Source organism: Balaenoptera ricei, chromosome X, assembly GCF_028023285.1.
Source record: "Balaenoptera ricei isolate mBalRic1 chromosome X, mBalRic1.hap2, whole genome shotgun sequence".
Lineage (NCBI taxonomy): Eukaryota > Metazoa > Chordata > Mammalia > Artiodactyla > Balaenopteridae > Balaenoptera > Balaenoptera ricei.
The window spans coordinates 110,459,248-110,480,118 of record NC_082660.1 but is presented as its reverse complement, the minus strand read 5'-3'; the positions used below and the strand labels follow the sequence as shown (position 1 = coordinate 110,480,118).

Here is a 20,871-nt window from a genome sequence, read left to right as displayed (position 1 = left end):
ATGTTTTCTCTTCTACTTTATATGAAAAGCACTGGTGGTGGCTAATATTTTAGATTTCACGTAGGAATATGAATGAATCGACATCACCCTGCACTGATACAGTAGCTGATGGCGTTTTGTACGTTTCATTTGAGGGCATGGGTTTTTCATCTGGACAAAGGGCAAGAGTGGTGTGGAGGGGCAAAAGAAATGGTCAGTGCTGGAAATTCTATTTTCCCTTTCAAAATCCACTTTCTATCCTTCTCCATCCTGCTCTGTCCCCTGACCCATACTAACTGCATTTTCCAGGCTCCCTTGAATTATGGCTTGCAGTAGTCATCAGCCAATGGGAGGTATCAGCAGGAGATAAAATGGTAAAAGGAGAGAAAGGTCAGGGTATTTATTCCCCAGACTCCTCCCTGCTGGGATGTGAGTTGGCAGTTATTCTTCTACAGAAGGCCACAGTTCCTGTTGAATGTTCCTTTCCTTATTATTTCATTTTTCCTTATTTCCTTAGTTTTTGGGAACCACTCCCTCCCCTTGCCCCTTCAGGCTTAGGGTTGCTAATGTCTCCCAGTATTGCTGGCCCTGAGGTGCTTCACTATCCATTTTTGGTTTTCCTTAATCCTGCCCACACTCCTGTGCATGGTTCCTTTATTAAACTCTCTTTAATTATCCCCTATGAGTATGTCATCTGTCTCCTGTCATGAACCCAACTGATACAATCCCTAATATTTGTTTATATGTACCTCTCTCTCTTTTTTTTATAATCAGTCTTGCCAGAGGTTTGTCAGTCTTATTAGACTTTTCAACCAAACAATTTTGGGTTCTATTGATTTTTTTTTTGGATAGTTTCTTTTTATTAATATTTTCTATTTAAAAATGTCCTTATTTCTGCTTTCTTTCATTTATTCTGTATTGTTTTTTGTAACTTCTTAAATTAGATGCTTAGCTTTTTAATTTCCAGCCTTGTTTCTTTAATAATACAAAGGTTGAAGAGCATAAATTTCTTTCTAAATACCACTTTAGCTGCAATGCATCATTTTTTCATTACTTTTGATATGTAATATTTTCATTATTGCTCTGTTCTAAGTATTTTCTAATTTTTAGTATGACTTTTTTCCTTGACCTGTGATTTACTTCAAAGTATGTTTTTACATTTTCAAACATAGGGGTTTTCTTTATCTTTTTGTTATTGATTTCCAATTTAGTTGCACTGTGGTCAGTAAATGTGAACTATATGAGACGGATTCTTTAAAATTTGTTGTCATTTGCTTTTTAAAATCTAGTATATGTTTAACTTTCATAAATGTTCTGTGTGCTGGACCACCACTCGATGACACATTGCCTTTATGTGAATTAGGAAAATGTGTCCTTTCTTCCAGGTGGATACAGCAGCACACCTGAGCATGTGGTCTGGCAAGTGGAGCATGGGATAATTTTTTTTTTTAATTTCTATTTATTTATGGCTATGTTGGGTCTTCGTTTCTGTGCGAGGGCTTTCTCCGGTTGTGGCAAGCGGGGGCCGCTCCTCATCGCGGTGCGCGGGCCTCTCACCATCGCGGCCTCTCTTGTTGCGGAGCACAGGCTCCAGACGTGCAGGCTCAGTAATTGTGGCTCACGGGCCCAGCTGCTCCGCGGCATGTGGGATCTTCCCAGACCAGGGCTCGAACCCGTGTCCCCTGCACCGGCAGGCAGATTCCCAACCACTGCGCCACCAGGAAACCCAAGGGATAAATTTTTGATCCCCACTTGTCCCTTTGGCTAGGTGCTTTTGATCAGTGTGCAATCTGTACATGGTGCCCCATCCATGTGTTATTATAAAGGATGTTTATTTTCCAGTTGCTAGGTACAGCGTTCTATGTATATCTACTAGATCAAACTTGTTCATTTGATGTTCAAATTTTCTACATTTTTACAGATTCTTTTCTGTCTGTTTCATCTATCAATATCTAGGAGAGATGAATTAAAGACTCACTGTGGTAGTGGATTTGTCTATTTCTCTTTGTAGTTCTGTTATATGCTTCATAAATTTCAAAGTGGTTGATTACATTCAAGATTAGAATGGTTACATTTTCTTGGTGAACTGAAATTTTTATCAATATATCATAACCGTCTTTAAATTTGGTAATTTTTTTCCCTTAAAGTCTGTTTTGCCTGATATTAATCTAGCTATAACAGCTTAATTTTTGTTGATCTTAGTATTTGCCTGGTGTATTTTCCCCATTGTTTTTACTTTCAAACTTTCTGTCCCTGTGTTTTAGAGATGTCTCTTAAAAATAGCTAACCTTCTTTAAACCCAGACTGATAATCTTTACTTTTAACTGGAGCATTTAGTTCATTTACATTTTATGCAATTTTTGATATATTTAATTTTAAATTGGTAGGTTTAAACTTCCTCTATTCTCTCTGTTCCACTTTTCCAAAAAATTTCCCTACCTTTCTTGCCTTTTTGGGATTGATTGATTCTTTTTCTCTTTCTCTCTCAATTTTTTTCCCCCTCAGATAGTTTGGAAGATATATAATATCCTTATATGTTTGTAGTGGTTATCCTAGAAATTTAATATGTATACTTAACTAAGTCTTTAGTTAATAAAAACCCATTACCAATACTCAGCATTCACGGGACAGTCCCACAAAGTGTACGGCTTTTGCATTCATTATTTATTTTATTTATTTTGTCTTGTTTTGCTTTTATGTGCTTCCTTCTTGGTCCCATTATCTGTTGTCACTGAGATAATAAAAAGATTGCTTGACCTTACAATTACCTAGAATCAACCAATCACTCCATGCATCAGGCTGTCAATATTGAAACTACCCAATCCCTAGCCTTCACCACAGACCTCAGTCCCTGCCTAGTCCTCTGGTACCCGTGAGCCAGTGAAATCATCAGGGAACAGTACTCCCAGCTGCTGAGACAATACCAGATGCTGATAGCAAAGAAAAGGCAAGCCAACAAGGATGCGAAAGATATGATAGCGTTGCAATCTTATGGAGCAAAAAGCAATTAGCTGTGAGCAATTCCTAAAGGAGTTATCATACCATGTAAAAATAGTTCTGCAGGCTCTGGGAGAGGGGAAGAGCAAGGCCTCAAAGGGCATCACTGCAGTCAGGTCATACCACATTTGTGGCATACTGAGTAGTATGCATACTGCACACAGTTCAGTGTTTGGAAGAAGAAATCACTGTGATACAGTGGCAAGGTAAGCCACAATACAGCAGAATATTATAGCTCAGTGGCTCTCAACAGGGGGCTATTTTACACTCCAGGAGACATATAGCAATATCTGGAGATACTGTTGTAACAACTGGCGTGGGAGGTGCTACCGACATCTAGTGGGTCCAGGCTAGGGATGTTGCTAAACATCCTACAGTGCACTGGATTCCCCCTGCCTTCTGCAAAGAATTATCTGATCCCAAATGTGGATAGTGCCCACTGCTGTAGATTATACAGTGAAGTATACATAAGCAGCAGGATAGTTCTTCTTGTATCACAGAGGCCATCCTGTAACAATGATTTCCAACTCTTTAGGGAGGATGATGGTACGATGAAGATTCGCTATACCATTCTGTTCACTTTAAAAATATTTCATAATAAGAAAAATGAAAAGATCAGAGGGAACTCATATCTCTGAACCTCCTTGAAGTGGCAAAAGATTTTTTCTGAGATGTCACTGAAGCTGAACGGTGTATATTTTCTAATGGGTGGCTTTAGAATTTCAGAATCAGACAGGACATTAGGAGACTAGATATAGCTGATGAAAAACAATCATAAACAATGTAGCATTTTCCCCAACTTATTCTAAATACAGCCTATCCCCTGAACAGTTTTTCAATGCAAATAAACCTGGTCCATTTGGTAAAACTTGCCAAATTTAGATATTAGTTCTAAAGTTCATACATTAATATATGTGTGATAGGATTTCTTCATTTCATTTGTCTGTATTTTCTAAGTTTTCAGCCAAACATGTATTTTTAAAACCTCTTTATTTTGAAAAGTTGCACAAATAGAACAGAGAATCTTTCAGTCCTTCACCCAGATTCCTAAAATGTTAATATTTTACATTTGCCTAATCATCCTATCGTTTTTTTCTGAAATATTTTAAAGTTGCAACATGGTTCCCCATTATCTCTAAATACTTCATATTTTCTTAAATAAGGACTTTCACATAACCACAAAACGAGCATTAAACTCAAGAAATTAACATTGATACAATATTATTACTTAATCTACAGATATTCAAATTTGGTCAACTGTCCCAAGAATGTCCTTTTTAGCAAAATAAAAAAAAAATTTTTTTTCTGGCTGGGGATCAGTTGTTCTGTTGTTTTCATTAATCTGGAAGAGTTCCTCAATCTGTCTTTGTCTTTAGTGACCTTGATGATTTTGAAGAGTGCAAGCCAGTAATTTTGTAGACTGTCCCTTAATATGGGCTTGTCTGATGTTCCCTCGTGATTAAATTCAGGTTATGCGAATTTTGGCATGATGAATACTACAAAATTGGTTAATGTTTTTCTTAGCACCTCATCAGGAGGCATATGACGCCCATTTGTTTAATACATAAGGATGCTTATATTCATCAGAGTTAGGAGGGTGTCGGCCATGTTTTCCGACCGTAAAGTTTCTATTTCGCTCTTTGAAATATTAAGTATCTCGTCAGGAGATAACTTTGAGACTATGTAATGTAAACAACTCGTTTCTCTTCGTACTTGCGCCCCCTAGTTTTGCCTAAGGTTACAATGACGGCCGCAGACACGGTAGCTGTCAGCCCTGATGGTTGCAAGTGTTTCCCAGGGCCGATTTATCTTTCTCCTAAGATTGTATCCTTCGGATTGGCAGAATGCCTGGCACATAGTAATCGGCTGCCTCTTCCCCAATTAATTTCTTTGATCTCAGCTGTTAGCGGGGTGTATTGTAATTGATCTGCTTATATGTTTGTCTTCCCCACGGACTGAGCTCGTTGAGGGTAGGCATCATGGCTTATTATTTCTCTGTCCCCAGTGTCTAGCACATATTAGGTGCTTTAAAAAACACAGTTTTGAATTAGTGGTCTGGAGTAGATGCTACGGAAGAAGATAAAGGCTACGAGTTGGCCTGGGTATGGCATTTTTCCTGTTCTAAAGGGAAGGGGGGGCAAGGTTTGCAGAGGGGTCGGGCGGTGTAGTCACTCTGCGACGGGACCCACGGGTCCCAGCCACTTGGTTGGCGACAGGGCCTCGGGCTTCCGCAGGGTGGGGTGGAAAGTGGGGCGGGAAATCGAAAACCGAACTCGCGACTCCCGGCATTCCCCGTGGGCGGTGCTCCCCTTTGACCCCTCGCTCGCGTGCTACACATCCGGGCTTCTGCTACTAGTGTGGGGAAGATGGCGGACGCAGCTGTCGTGGTTCCCGTAGAGTGGATAAAGAACTGGGAGAAATCAGGGAGAGGCGAATTGTGAGTGTCCGGGCTGGAGGCGGGCGCACGGCCGGGCTGGGCTCGGGCGTCAGCCTTGCTCTCATATCTGAGGGGAGATGGTGGGGGGGAAGAGGTGTCCCCTCCCCCATCCCGGTGGCGGGTGTGGATGGTTGGCTAGGAGTTTTGAACTCGGGGAGGAGAGGTGCTGGTAATCGCCGCCAACCTCCTGCCTTCCCCGACTTCCCAGAAAGCCCCGCTGCCCGCCGGAGCTTGTCTTTCTTTAGCCTCTTAGCAGAACTCCCGTTTTGTTCCTACGGGTCCCTGCGCTTTCGTTCCGTGTCTTTTTGTCCCCCTCTTCGCTTGAGCTCACTTGGCTCCTTTCTCTTTACGGGGCCGCGCCGGGAGGGTTCGGACTTTCAGTCTGTCCCATTTCTTTACTCTGCACCCGTTCGACTCCGCAGTTTGGAGCCCGGCGCCTCCTCTGCCCGAAGTCCGAACCGTCCCGGACTCCCTCCCCTCCTCTCCGCCCGCCGCCGCGAAGCCCGGGGCGTTGGGAAGAACCCCGCTTGGCACCTCTCGTCCTCCCCGGGAGCGGTCTCTCGGACTGTCCCGGCCTCGCCCGGCGCCGCTGCCCGTGGGCGAAGTGTAGCAAGGATTGCCGCTTTCCCCGAAGACCTACCGGCATTTCTTTGCGCCGTCTTTTCACCTTAGAGAGCCTTTTCGGGTTGGAATCAACTTTCGTCATTAAATGTTTCCTAAACCCCATTTTGTCCTGAGACTGTAACTAATTTTGGCAACTCTCCAAGGTTCTCGTGTACCTAGAATAACGCGTTTCCTGTAGTCCCAAAACTTGGGTTTTTTTTTTTTTTTTCTTTCAGTAATACAGAAAACAGTAATTTGCCATAACCGCGGTTTCCTTGCCCCGAATTTCAGCTCTCCCTGTCTTGGGGGGAAAATTCGTTTAAGCGGCGGAACAAACCCCAGATTTTAAAACAAATAACTTATTGCGAATTTCTTTCTCTGAATCGCTTTATTAGTTAAAGCTCAGCCCTGTATGAGATTAACTCCTGTTAGCCGTTTTTGCCGTGGTCGCGCGCCGACCCCCGTAGTCAGTTTACGGTTACTGGTGCGAAAGATACGGATCTTTGAAACTTCGTTACTTGGAACGGCACGCGGGGAATGCGTTGCCCGATCTTGCGCGTGCAATAGCGCCAGCCTATATGGCCCTCCCCACCCCCCTGCCGCGCTCGCACTGCTTTATGAAGTCTTAGTGTGAGCGCTAGCATTGGATTGCCTGGGTAAGCGGCAGTTTTAGCCACTTAACTAGCCGAGTGACCTTGGGTAAGTTCCTTAACCACTTTGACCGTTTCCCCTTGAGTAAATTGGGAATAATAAGTACTCAAAGCATTGTTGTGAAGACTAAATAACGCCTGTAAAGCACTTGCCTTATAGTAAGTACTCAAGTGATAGCTATTAAAAGTAATATTATTATTCCAGTCTTTAGATATTTAAACTTCTTTGGACAGCTCTTGCACTTAAAGTCTGTACCACTCAGATTAGCAATTAATTAGTCTGACTCTTTCATGTATACTCTTGTACTCTAACGAATTGAGAGACCCTTGAAGAGTGGGGACTGTCTCACGTTTCTTTTGGTTCAACCCTCCCGTCCCCGTCCTCCCCCCACCCCCCATAGCCTTTCTAGCATATACTTAGAGAGCTTATTTTGTTAACTGACAGAGAAGTCTGTTTGATAAGCATTCATTTTTAACTGTTAGGAACATTTTCCAAATCCTTGTACGTGCTAGTTAACAAATAGCTATTAAGTCTCTTGTGTGCAGGGAAGGCAGGATGGGAAGTTACCAAAGCAAACCATCATTTTCATCTATATTAGATTAGGATAACCCCCCAAAACGGATAAATCAGTTCATTGTTGTTTTGTTTACTTTTAAAGCCAACTTAGTTATTTAGAGACTGTCATCTGTAGATTGCTCAGCTTCTTCCTTCCAGCTAACTGTTTTTGACAGTTTTACTATGACTCCCACCTTAGAATGAGTGGTATTCGGGCTAGGAAATTCTGCTTGGCTTCTGACTGGCAGGGGTTGGAGAAAAAGTCATGTAGGAGGTCGAAATACCTAGTCAAAATGGAATTTTGGATTCACTTTATGTATATTTACATGATCCATGCTACCCATCATAATTTCTGTGTTTGAAGAGCTGCTTCAAAACTGCTATTAGGACTTATGTTTATGTAGTTATTGCATGGCTTGTGGAATGTAGTTTGAACTATAGTAGATCCAGATCAGTTTAGTCAGTTTTATAACTCTGTTCTGTTACATGAAGAGAGTTGTGTGACAATAATGAAATAGTTTAAATAGTTGTTAGTTGTATGAAATAGTCAAACAAATCACCATCCAGTGCTTAGTCTTCATTTATTGGACCTCTTTTCCCTCTTTGAAAACTTTGTTGCATATAGTCTAACTTTGGAATTTTTGTATCTTGCTAAAGATAGAGTTAGCATTTTCATTTTATTAGAAAAAAATGGTATTATAAATATATTACAAAAAATCCTTTCTTTTGTCTGAAAAACAGCTTCTTAAAATACAAACCAGCAACTGGAAATGTTAAAAAAAATAATGTGCCACCAAATTATTAATGAATCCATTTATATATTTGGCTTTTAAGATATGACCAGTATTTAAAATTATATCTTGGGTGGATTTTTCCTTTTTAATGAGATAAATTAGCAGATGAGCTTTAACTTGACTGAAAGTTACCTTTTTAAAAAAAATGCATGATATGTTTCATGAGGTATTAGTTCATTTCTTGTCTGTCTCTTCTTAGCAGTGTAAGTCTGTATTCTGGGAGTTGTAGTCAACTTCAGCAGCATAGTGAACATATGCAACGTATGGGATAATTTGTAACTTTGAGAGGGCAAATTCTTAATTGTGCCTCATGAAAAGCAGCTGTCTATCAAGATGGAAAGTCTTGGCTTTGAAGAATAAATTTTGTTAAGTAACTAGGGAGAAAAGAAAAACTATATTTTGCCTATCTGAATGGTCCATCACATACTTAGCTAACCTATTGTTTCCAGAGATACTGATTACGTTTTTAATGGTAAATTACAGAACTCTTAAAATGATCTTTTCCAAGAGATAGCAAAAGGACAGAGGAGGACTACCAAAACATAATTGTCCTTTCCAGTAACACTTAGATCTGCTCTTCAGAGTTTCACATCTTAATGCAAACTCTTAGAAATTCTGCGGCATATGCAAGATAAGGATTTAATCACTTTAATTTTGGAATTAGAGCTTTAGTTTCTTGATGATTTCATATTAGCATAGGGTTTGCCATGATTAAGCTAATAAACTTGCATGTACTGGTAGATCCAGGGGAGAATTTTGGTTTTAGTAGACATGATTAACACAGTGAGCTCAGCATTTCTTTGTGTCACAAGCAACCTTAATGGAGGATTTATATTCCAAGCTCTTAATCGGAAGATGTTAGCCTCATGTCAATACTTAGTTTAATTTTGAAATACTTATATTTGTTGAATATCATCTATTTGTCTGTTTGAAGAACTTAATTCTTTCTTTAAAAAAATTATACATCAATTAGAAATTTTTGTTGGGTGTTACCTTATTAATTATTGGTAGTTATAATAAAGTTTTAAAATTTAATCGCCAAATGTTTTGGTTGCCATTCTTTTTCTTCTTCTGCTACTAGATGACTTGACATATTCCAGAACTTATGGAAGTACATTTGGATGTTCATTAAATGTTGTCTGTCCTGAATTTTTTGGAGGGAAGTTGGAGGAGGGAGTTTATAGCAAATAATCATTCTAAGAAACTTTAGTGTTAGTATTTAAGTCTTTTTTTTTTCTTCAAAAGGTGCTCTAAGTTCAGCTGAAGCTTTATCTGAAACCATTTCTTTATGTCTTACTTTTCATTTGGCATTTGTTTTCTCATTTGACCTGTGTTCATGAGTCTTGGTCTTATTTCCCTGGTAAGAGAAATTCATTCTTCAGAAGATGTTGTAGCAGTATCAGGACATTTTTCCAGGCTACTGCTTTCTTTGTTTGTTAGAAAAATTAAATTATTCTTTAATTAAGGTAGAGTGAGTGCTATTAATGTACTTGTGTGCAGGAACTTCTGTTGTCTTTTTTAAGATTTCCTGTTCCCTTTCCTCCTCATAAGTGCATATTTTCGTTTTCTTAAATGCATCTTTCAAGATAAAACTACATGTCCCAATATTCATTTTTGTGGGTTATGTCTCTCTTCTATCAATGATAACAGAGGTAGCACTTGCTTAACAAAATTTAGCCTTTTCTGTTGTTTTGTTTTTAAGAATTAATTGAAGCACAGATTGACATCAATTTTTTATATGTAGAGCCAACTTTGAGATGTTGAACATAATCAAGTAGTGCAGGCTTGTGTTGTGTTTCTTTTTTTTTTACTGGAAAATAGGACCAAGTAAGATGGAAAGCCAAATACTCATGTTAAAGAGTATTTGCAAAATAACATTAAGTTCTTGGAAGAACTTAAGACATTTCATTCAGTTTAAGTTTCACAGATATTTGACAGAAAGTATATTCTTTGTTCTCAGGGGCCTGAGATAGCATCTCCACAGTAGCACCAAACTGTTATAAAAGTGGAAAAAATGGTAAACTCAATTATTTGGAGGTTATTAAAGGACTAAAATAATCATTTGAATTTGTACCGAGGCAGAATATTTGATTATTTTAAAAACCACATTAAAATGGGCAACTGTTGGAGGTAGTTTTGTTTTCCTCCCTTTAAAATTTAGGATAGAGAACTAAAACTGTGTAAGAGGTGTAGTAAGACATGCAACATTCAGAAACAGGTACTTAGGATACTTAAGGATACTTCTGTTAGTGAATTACTTAGGGGAAGAGCCGGGACAAATCTACCGATTGGGGGAAAATTCTTAGTGATTGTTTTTAGTTTCCTCCAACAACTAAGGCAGAAGTGTTTTATACTAGGGAAATAAAAGTATCTGCTATACAAGCCTTATCATAATAACCCATCAGTGATTCCTTACACAATTTGAGCAAATCTTTGAGATGCTTATTAATAGTTCATGATGACATTATCATCTGCATCCTTTAATGAATATGTTTGTGGCCTTGTGACTGACAAGATGAAATTACATTTCAATGATTTTTAAAAATTATGTAACAATGACTGTACCATTAGATTAAGTGGGATTTGGAACACTGACATTCCCCCCTCCCCACTGGAAGGATTATAACAAAAGACATTTGCATTAAGCTTATTAAAACAAATAGAAAATGAAGCTATTGAAAATGTGAACAAGCAAACACATTCACTGTAAGAAGGAATATTTGACCTTGCTTTTTAGTAGCCTGGGTACAAAGGGAAAGATGAGTTACTTGATTTCCCTTGCATTCTTCTGTCAAAGATGCAGTATTTCCTGCTACTACATTCTAAAGGGAAACGAACCTCTGGGGACAGTGAGAACCACAAGGGGGAATTGTTTCAGTACTTTATAGCAAATATTGAAGCAGCCTTGATGCACCTTCTTATATATTTACTCTTAACAAAAAAGGAGCTAGGTGTCAGACATTTTTAGGTTATATTCTCTGATGATAGTCTTGAAGCAGATATTTTTGTATTGCCTAATGTAATGAAGATTGATTTTTTTATTTGAGATAAGTTTGTGGTAGGTTTAACTTATTTTGAGAAATTAAAAGCTTACCCACTGTCTTAACACATTGGAAGGCCTATCTGGTTCTCAGGAGAAGTAGATGAAAGTGCTTGGGGTCAAACTTAAATCAGCTTATTTAACCATTTCTAAGGTGCTCTCTGAAATTTTTTTTTTGTTCTTTTAATAGGAATTGGTTAAAAACTAATAACTAAATGAGATTTTCAAACTATGCAGATTTAATTTAGTAATTGTTCTCCAGTGGCAAGGTATTTTTATTCTTTGGTTTTGAAAATAATTTTGTGAGACCTACAAATGAATTGTTGACTGGGAAAAGTTTATTGAACCGTACCCTGCTCATTCTGATGATGAAGTATTGAAATAATCAAAAGACACAGAGAGGTGAACTGCAAGGGCATGCATAATCGGCAAAGTAGATAATCTCTCTGCGGATGATTGTAACGTGGCATCATATTTCACCTTAGATGTGATATATAAGCATATTCTGTAAGTTTTAAAGTTACTTGTTTTATTGACTATGGAAAGAGCATTGCTAGACATAAAAGAGTGAGAAACATATGCATTCATTGGTTCTCTTCTTTTTCGTTAGAGCTTTGTACAGCTTGTAATAAGAATATTTCTTTTTCTGAAATGTGAAATTAAAAAAATACAGAAAAGTGCATAAAATCTAAATGTAGAGCTTAAAGAATCACTGTAAGATGCACACCCATGTAACTCGTATCCAGCTCTAGTCAACACAGTCCCCCTTCCTGATTGCACCCTCTTTGTCTCCCCTGTGGTAACTGACATTTATGGCTTTCTCTAGTTTTTATTTACAGTTTTGCTACCCAAATAAGTTTAAGTTTGTTCTTCTTGAATTTCATATAAATGGAATCATAGAGGGTGTATTCTATTGTATCTGGCTGCTTTTGCTCAACATTATGTCTTTAGGATTCATTCATATTTTTGCAAGTATTTGCAGTTCTTTGATTTTCATAGTTAAAAGATACTCCATTGTATAACTATACCACAATTTATCTCTTAGGCTACCGATGAACAATTTTATTGTTTTGAGTTTTTGGCTGCTGCCAACAGTGCCAATAGAACCATTCTTATACAGGTATCTTGGTGTACACAGCATGTGTTCTTGTGGGATATATACTGAACTGTAGAATACATACATTGTATGTGTGGCTAGGTTCTAGATTGTGATTAACTTTAGCTCTGCTAGATACTGCCGAACTACTTCAAAATATACTCCCACCAGCAGTGTATGAGAGTTCACCTTCACATCCTGGCTAACATTTAATATTGTCAGACTGTAAAATTTTGGTCAATATAATATGTATCTAATGTTATTTTCTTGGGGCTCATATTTTCATAGGCATTTTTTCCCAATTTTTAAAATTGAAGTGTAGTTTATTTACAATATTATATTAGTTTTGGGTGTACAGCATAGTGATTCAGTATTTTTGCAGATTATACTCCTTTATAGGTTATTATGAGGCAATGGCTATAATTCCCTGCGTTATACAGTATATCATTGTTGCTTATCTATTTTATATGTATTAGTTTGTATCTGTTAATCCCATACTCCTAAGTTGTCTCCCCCTCCCCTTGCCCCCCATCCCTCTCCCCTTTGGTAACTACAGGTTTGTTTTCTATATCTGTGAGTCTGTTTTGCATATGCGTTCATTTGTAGCATAGGAGTCTTTTTCTGTGTTATTGGTCATTTGGATTTCTGGTTTATTGTGAAAGGCCTCTTTATATCTTTTCCTCATTTTTCTGTTGGATTGTTTGCATTTCTTTCATTGATTTGTAGGAGTTCTTTCTATAGTCTGTATTTGTCCCCTTTGTGGGTTACATTGTATGTGTGGCAAGTATCTTTTGTTATTCTTAGGCTTGTACTTCCACTCTTATGGTGGTGACTTTTGATGAGCAGAAGTTCATTTTAATGTAGTTAAATTTATTAATCTTTTACTTTCTGATTAGTACTTTTTTGGGTTTACTAGTTTCTCTCCATTTTCAGGTTAATGAACTTATCCTATGATTTTCTGGAAACATTATTTTGCTCTCCCTTTTTAAGTCTTACCTAACTGGAGTTGATTTTTATGTGTGCTGTGAAGTAGGGGTTGCAATATATTGTTGTGGTTGATGTGTATGAAGAAAGTTCAGCCTCACACATAAATAGTTGGCAAAAGGAGGAGAATTTTAGTAGCCTTTTCAGATAATTGTAGATATTCTTTGATATCATGTCAAAATTTGTCAGGTGGTAGTTTCTTAATGGTTTGTTGCAATGCCAAATCCAAAACCATATCAGTGTACTTTTTGTACTTTGTTAAATTGAAATCCAATTTTCTCTCTTTTACTTGGAATCTGTCTTTTACCCATGCATTATTTTGCAACATCATGCATTGGTCAGTTGGAAAATATTGGTTCACTGAATGATGCAGCACTTCCAAATATTGACACAGTACATTGTATAATATAAAAAAAAAAACACATTCTTTAGTATCATCACTGAACTTATCAGGAAAGTTTTTATGAATTGGGAACTAGCCAAGTCCGTGGTGCCAGATAAAAGTTTTCCAAAATTCTAATTTTTGTTTGAAACCTTACATTTTATCATTGGCAACAAATACTCTCAGTTGTTTTCCTTGAAGTGACTGGCTCTCTTGGTTCATTTTTGAGAAAATGCCTGCCAAAGACCCAAATCCGAATAACCATAGTTTGTCAGTTCTTTCAAGTAAAAATGGTGTTCTGTGAAAAAGCAGCTAGTTCAACTCAGAATACAAACAGTCGTATAGGTGATTTTCCTGGAGACAACCATGATATTTTGGTGTGTGACAGAAATGTTTTATGTATACTTTCCAATTTGTCACATAGAATATTAAAAATACGTATTTTTAAAAAAGGCACGTTCTCAGGGCTAGGATTTATTAAAATTAATAATTTTCACTACTTCATTAAGGGCATTTTCTTTACTGTAGATACAAACACATAACATCAGATAAATCTTAACACATTTTTAAGTGTACAGTACAGTATTGTTAACGATAAGCACAGTGTAGTACAACAGATCTTTAGATCTTTTTCATCTTGCATGACTGAAGTTTTATACCCATTGAACAGCAAGTTCCCATTTCTCTTTCCCCCTAGCCCCTGGCAACCACCGAAATTCTACTTTTTGCTTCTATGAGCTTGATTACTTTAGATACCTCATATTAAGTGGAATCATGCCATATTTATCCTTCTGTGACTGACTTACTTAGCCTACTATCTTCAGGACTCATCCATGTTGTAGTACATGACAGGATTTCTTTGTGCCTGAGTAATGTTCCATTGTATGTATACACCATGTTTTCTTTATGTATTCATCTGTTGATGGACATTTAGGTTGTTTCTATCTCTTGGCTATTGTGAATAATGCTGCAGTGAACATGGGAGTGCAAATACCTCTTTGATATCCTCTTTTCAACTCTTATGAGTAAATACCTGGAAGTGGGATTGCTAGATTGTATGGTAGTTCTATTTTTAATTTTTTGAGGAACTTCCATACTGTTTACCATTTTACATTCCCACCAACAGTGCACAGGGTTTCCAGTTTCTTCATATCCTCCCTAACGCTTATTTTCTGTTGGTTTTTAAAGAATTAATTTTTTTAAACAGGTGTTTTAAGGTTCACAGAAAAATTGAGAGGAAGGTACAGAAATTTCCCTTACCCCCTGGCCCCCGCACATGCACAGCCTCCCCAATATCAACATCCCCCACCAGAGTGTTAAATTTGTTAACAACTGATGAACCTACATTGATACATCATAATTGCCCCAAATTCAAAGTTTACCTCTGTGTTCACTCTTGGTGTTGTACATTCTATGCATTTGGACAAAGGTATAACGATGTGTATCCATCATTATAGTATCAGAGTATTTTCACTGCCCTAAAAATCCTCTGTGCTCTGCCTATTCATGCTTCCCCCTAACCCCTGGCAACCATTGAACTTTTTACTGTCTCCATAGTTTTGCCTTTTCCAGAATGACATTTAGTTGGAAACATATACTATGTAGTTTTTTCAGATTGGCTTCTTTGACTTATTAGTGTTCATTTAAGGTTTCTCCATGTCTTTTCATGTCTTGATAGCTCATTTCTGTTTAGTGCTGAATAATATTCCATGGGGTCAGTGTACCAGTTTATGTATCCATTCACCTACTGAAGGATATCCTGGTTGCTTCCAAGTTTTGGCAGTCATGAATAAAGCTGCTATAAATCCATGTGCAGGTTTTTGTGTGGACATAAGTTTTCACCTCCTTTGGTAAATATCAAGGAGAGTGGGATTGCTGGATTGTAAGGTAAGAGTATGTTTAATTTTGTAAGAAACCACCAAACTGCTCCAGTGTGGCTGTACCATTTTTCATTCCCACCAGTGATGATTGAGAGTTACGTTGCACCACACCACATCCTCACCAGCATCTGTCGTTGGCAGTGTTCCAGATTTTGGCCATTCTGATGGGTGTGTAGTGGTATCTCATTGTTTAAATTTCCATGTCCCTGATGATATATGATGTGGAACATCTTTTCATATGCTTATTTGCCATCTGTGTATCTTCTTTCATGAGGTGTCAGTTAAGGTCTTTGCTCATTTTTAAATTGGGTTGTTTGTTTTCTTATCGTTGAGTTTTAAGAGTTATTCGTATATTTTGGATAATAGTCCTTTATCAGATGTCATTTCTGGTTTATTTGTTGTTGTTGTTTGTTTGTTTGGGGTTTTTTAATTATGACCACCCTTACAAGTGTGAGGTGATGCCTTATTGTGGTTTTGATTTGCATTTCTCTGATGATAAGTGATGTTGAGCATCTTTTCATACACCTATTGGCCATTGGTATGTCTTCTTTGGAAAAATGTCTATTCAAATTCTTTGCTCATTTTTAAATCAGATTTTTTTTTTGCTATTGAGATGTAGACGCTTCTTAAATATTTTGGATATTAGATACATGGCTGGTTTGCAAACATTTTTTTTTTCCATTTCGTAGGTTGCCTTTTCATTCTTTTTTTTTTTTTTTTTTGGCCGTACCGTGCGGCACGCAGGGTCCTAGTTCCTTGACCAGGGATGGAACCTGTGCCCCCTGCAGTGGAAGCACGGAGTCTTAACCACTGGCCCACCAGGGTAGTCCCCTGCCTTTTCATTCTGTTCATTGTTTCTTTGCACACAATTTTTAGTTTGATGTCCCACTTGTCTGTTTTTGCTTTCATTGTGCTTTTGGTGTCATATCCAAGAAATCATTGCCAAGACCAATGTCGTGAGGCTTTCCCCCTGTGTTTTTTTTCTAGGAGTTTTACAGTTTCAGGTCTTATTTTTATGTATTTGATCTATTTTGAGTTGATTTTTGTGTATGATGTAAGAAGTGTCCAATTTCATTCTTTTGTATATGACTATCCATAATGCTCTTGAATTATCCATAATGCTCTCTAGTGACTTTTTCAGTTTAGTTGTTACATTCTTTAGCTCTAAAATTTGGTTCTTTTAAAATTTTCTGTCCTTCTGTTAAAATTCTCATTTTGTTCATGCATCATTTTCCTGAGCTCATTGAGCATTTTTATGATGGTTATTTTAAATTCTTTGTCAGATAATTCATATGACTCCAATTCTTTAGGATCAGTTTCTGGAGACTAATTTTGTTCCTTGTTTTGGGCCATTTTACCTGTTTCTTTATATTCTTTGTAATTTTGTGTTGGTATCCTTGCATTTGAAAAAACACTCTTATCCCAGTCTTTATGGACTGCTTTAGTACAGGGAAAGGCCTTTACCAATCAGCTTGGCTATAGATTCTGGGGGCCTCTCAAATTTTTTCTCTGGATATGTCTTCTCTGGACTCATGTGTAGATTGCAGATGAGAGGGATTTTCCAGTTTCTCTTTTTCCAGAAACCGGCACTCTCTTGCATTCTCTGGTGTCCATCTGTTGTACCATGGGTCCTGTGAAGCAGCAGCACACCACCCAGCTCTTTTTGTTCTTAGTGGCTCCCAGGCAGCTAGAGTATGCTGGGTGCCATCAGTGCCCTAAGTCAGGCTAGACAGAAACCAGTCTCTCAGGCAGTCCCCCCTCCCCAAAGGCTGGGCTGTTGGACACTCTTCTTTCTCCCTTGAGGGAGAGATTGCCAAGCTGTTGCCCACTCCCCCCCCCACCCCCCACCCCCCCGTCAGAATGTTAGATGTATACATAGTCCAGTCTTCTCTTTCCCTCCTCAGGGAGAATTTGGGAATTGGGAGTTTCCTCCCAGTTGTGTGGTGTTGTGCCAGAAGGAGGGACTATGGTGAAAGAGTGTCTTGTGTTTTCCTGCGAGCTTTGATGCAGCTGGTTTAGTCCTCGCCTGGGGTGCAGGAGCCTCTTAACTGGTTTCTGAATTTCTCGTAAAGGGAATTGGGTATGTGTATTGTTGAGTTGTGTTTCTATGGGAGGAAGGAAGGCCTGGGGCTTCCTATTTTGCCATCTTGCTGAGGTCACTCCTATCAAGGACATTCTTAAGTGAAACTGGCTTTTGTTTGTGAATGGTCATGAAAGATAAAATGAAACAGTTTGGTGACATCTTACATGAGACTGGCTATATTCTTTCCTTTGATTTCTTGATCATGAAGAATTCAATGAGACAGTTTGGTGCTGCTGCCTTGATAAATGTTAAGGTGCTAACCGTCTTACCTTCCTTTGCTTTTGAATTATTAGGGCAAATGTCATTACAGCAAAAAAAGGGAAATGAAATCTTAGTATTACTATGAATATAGTTTTGACCTTGCAGAACTCCAGAAAGTGTCTTGGGGATCAGGGGTTTGTGAACCACACTATCAGAACTGCTACTTTATCAAATTATAAGTTTTTTTCTATTCCTGATTTTCTAAAAGTCTTTTTAAAAAATAATGAATGGATGTTGAATTTTGTCAAATGTCTTTTATGCATAAAAGGACTTTTAGAAAATTAGGAATAGAACCTATTCCTGAATTATTGTGTGATTTTAAAAGTCAGTTTAATGTGGTGAGTTAATTTGAACCAACTTTGTGTATTTGGGATAAACCCACGTTAGCCTTGATGTATTTCAGTGTTTTTCCATTTATATATCTATCTCTATATATTTAATAGTACACATGTTTAAATACTATAAGTCACTATTATTATTATTCATTTAATATTAAATTAGAATTACCTATATACTTAGCACTTTTTCCCCTCATTTCTTGCTGCAACTCTAAGGTTCTATCTGGGATCATTTTTATCCCGCCTGAAGAATGTCCTCAAGCATTTCTTTTAGTATGTGAACTCAATTTTTATTAGTCTGAAGTTCAGTCCTTATTTTGTCTTTTCTTGGAACTGTGTTTTTTGGGTATAGAATTTTAGGTTGACAGGTACTTTGTTTTAGCACCTTGAATGTATCTTCCAGCTATCAAGTGTTCTTGTTGAGAAGTCATGAAGATACTGATTGCCTTTTTTTCCTCAGGTGCTTAAATGATTTTGTCTTTGGTTTTCTGTAGTTTTACTATGATGTGCCCAGCTATGGATTTCACTTCAGTTCTGGAAAACTGAATTCTTGGCTATTGTTTCCTCAAATACTGCTTTTGCCCTGTTCTCTCTTCTTTCTGGAATTCCAATTAAACATACCTCTTTTCACTGTATACTGTATATCTATCCTTTGCTGTATTTAAATTAGTGAAGAAATATTTACCATACAAGTATCTTTTTTGAATTTTGAATTTTATGAAAAAAATGTCAACTTTTTGTTTTTAAACTTTGTTATTGGAAAAAAGTCTCAGATGAGAAAGTAGATATAATAGCTCCCCAATGAAATCATCAACCAACTTCAATATTTATCAGCTGCTGGCCAGTCTTGTTTCATCTATAACCCTACCCATTTCCCCATACTTTTGAAGTAAATATTTCATCGGTAGATATTTCAGCATCTATCTTTTAAAAAGTTATAAAATATTCTAGTTGACTCATAAATGTTAATTTTTAAAGTATTTGAAACAGGATCCAAGTAAGGAGCCATACACTGTGATCGATATATCTCTTAAGCCTTTTTCACCCTGAGGATCCCACACCATCTTTTATTTTCCCTTGTAATATATTTGTTGAAGAGACTGGGCCATTGTCCTATAGAGTTTCCCACAGTTTGAATTTAAGTTATTGCCCCCCCCCCCCTTTAAAGACAACTTCATAGGTGGTGGTGTATTCTTGTATATCAGGATCAGGAGGCACATAATATCTGATTGTCTCTTGTGATGTGAACAGCCATTAATAGATGCTTAGATCCTTTAATTTATTAGGGACCTTAAAATGATGATGTTCTAATTCTACCATTCCTTCGTTTGTTAGCTGAAATACTAACAGAGGCATTTCTTATCAAGTATTCGTTCATATACAAAAGGCAGAATAAGTGCTTGATTTTCATTCTTTATTTACCAGTTTTCAAAATAATGACTTGATTCACTAGCATCCTCCAGTTCTGACCAATTAGGGTTTATAGGTTTGTTTTATTTAAATTATAAACTAATGGATTTAAAAATATCGGATACATTTCCAGATATTTTTAGTTGATATAATTTGCTCTATAAGGATTATCTATGTTAGGATTAGAAATTAATACAGATTATTTGTTTTATTCTAGTTTGCATTTTTGCCGGATCCTCAGTGAAAATAAAAGCCATGATAGTTCGACTTATAGAGGTAAGACTTTTAAAAGTATCATAGGACTTCCCTGGTGGCGCAGTGGTTAAGAATCCTCCTGCCAATGCAGGGGGCATTGGTTTGATCCCTGGTCCGAGAAGATCCCACATGCCATGGAGCAACTAAGCCCGTGTGCCACAACTACTGAGCCTGCGCTCTAGAGCCCGTGAGCCACAACTACTGAAGCCCGCGCACCCTACCACCCGTGCACCACAACTACTGAGCCCACGTGCCACAACTACTGAAGCCTGCACAGTCTAGGGCCCGCGTGCTGCAACTACTGAGCCTGCGTGCTGTAGCTACTGAAGCCTGCGTGCCTAGAGCCCATGCTCTACAACAAGAGAAGCCACCACAATGAGAAGCCCGTGCACCCCCATGAAGAGTAGCCCCCTCTTGCCACAGCTAGAGAAAGCCCGTGCGCTGCAACAAAGACCCAACACAGCCCCAAAAATAAATAAATAAAAGTATCATAGCTATTATTTTTGGCTTGGTCAAAATTAATAAATATCCTGTTTTCTGTTAAATTTTATGAATAAAAGCAAAAGGTCTAAGATATTCACATTATATAAAGCTTTTATATGAATATATTAGAATTGAGATTAAAACTATAGTTATAGTAAGACTATATATCTCTGTGTATGGTTGTCTTTTGACCTGCATAATAGTCATATAATATTGCTTGGCTTTTATAATTGTAACATGGTATATTTACCTACATTTCAGCAGTTGCTAGCTGTAGTAAAACTTACACAGGCTAGGTATCAATCATAAACAGAAGAGAAGAGCTAGCATGGAAAAAAAAAACTATTCTGATCTTTTTTGCACTAGGTAACTTCCAGAAACTGAGGTTCAGTGTTTTTACTAAAGCTGGTTATGTTTAGGTGGTATCTGGGGATCTTGTTAAAGGTAGTGTCATGGAAAACATTAAAAGGAACGGAGTTGTTTACTACTGCATATCACAAATATGGTTTATTAAGTAAAATGTTATTAAACAGGGTGTAAATTTTTAGTTATGTTAATTTTAAAGGATTTGCTATTTAACGTTCATTAATTTAAAATTAGGTATATGGATTTAGAAAAGGAGGGGCAAAAACAAAAGCAGTAA

The 20,871-nt window shown here is 37.6% G+C and overlaps 1 protein-coding gene across 7 annotated transcripts in view; it reads left to right on the top strand.

Annotated features, from left to right (window-relative positions):
- Positions 1–5,330: 5,330 nt before the first annotated feature.
- Positions 5,331–20,871, top strand: part of THOC2 (THO complex subunit 2) — a 105,706-nt gene continuing 90,165 nt past the window's right edge. For all 7 annotated transcript variants that reach the window (XR_009500138.1, XM_059910088.1, XM_059910084.1 and 4 more), the window contains exons 1-2: positions 5,331–5,413; positions 19,708–19,766. Coding sequence is in view for 6 of the 7 variants with exons in the window: in XM_059910088.1 (XP_059766071.1) it covers positions 5,343–5,413; positions 19,708–19,766 (130 nt within the window). In the remaining variant the exon portion in view is untranslated. The remainder of the gene's footprint in view (positions 5,414–19,707; positions 19,767–20,871) is intronic.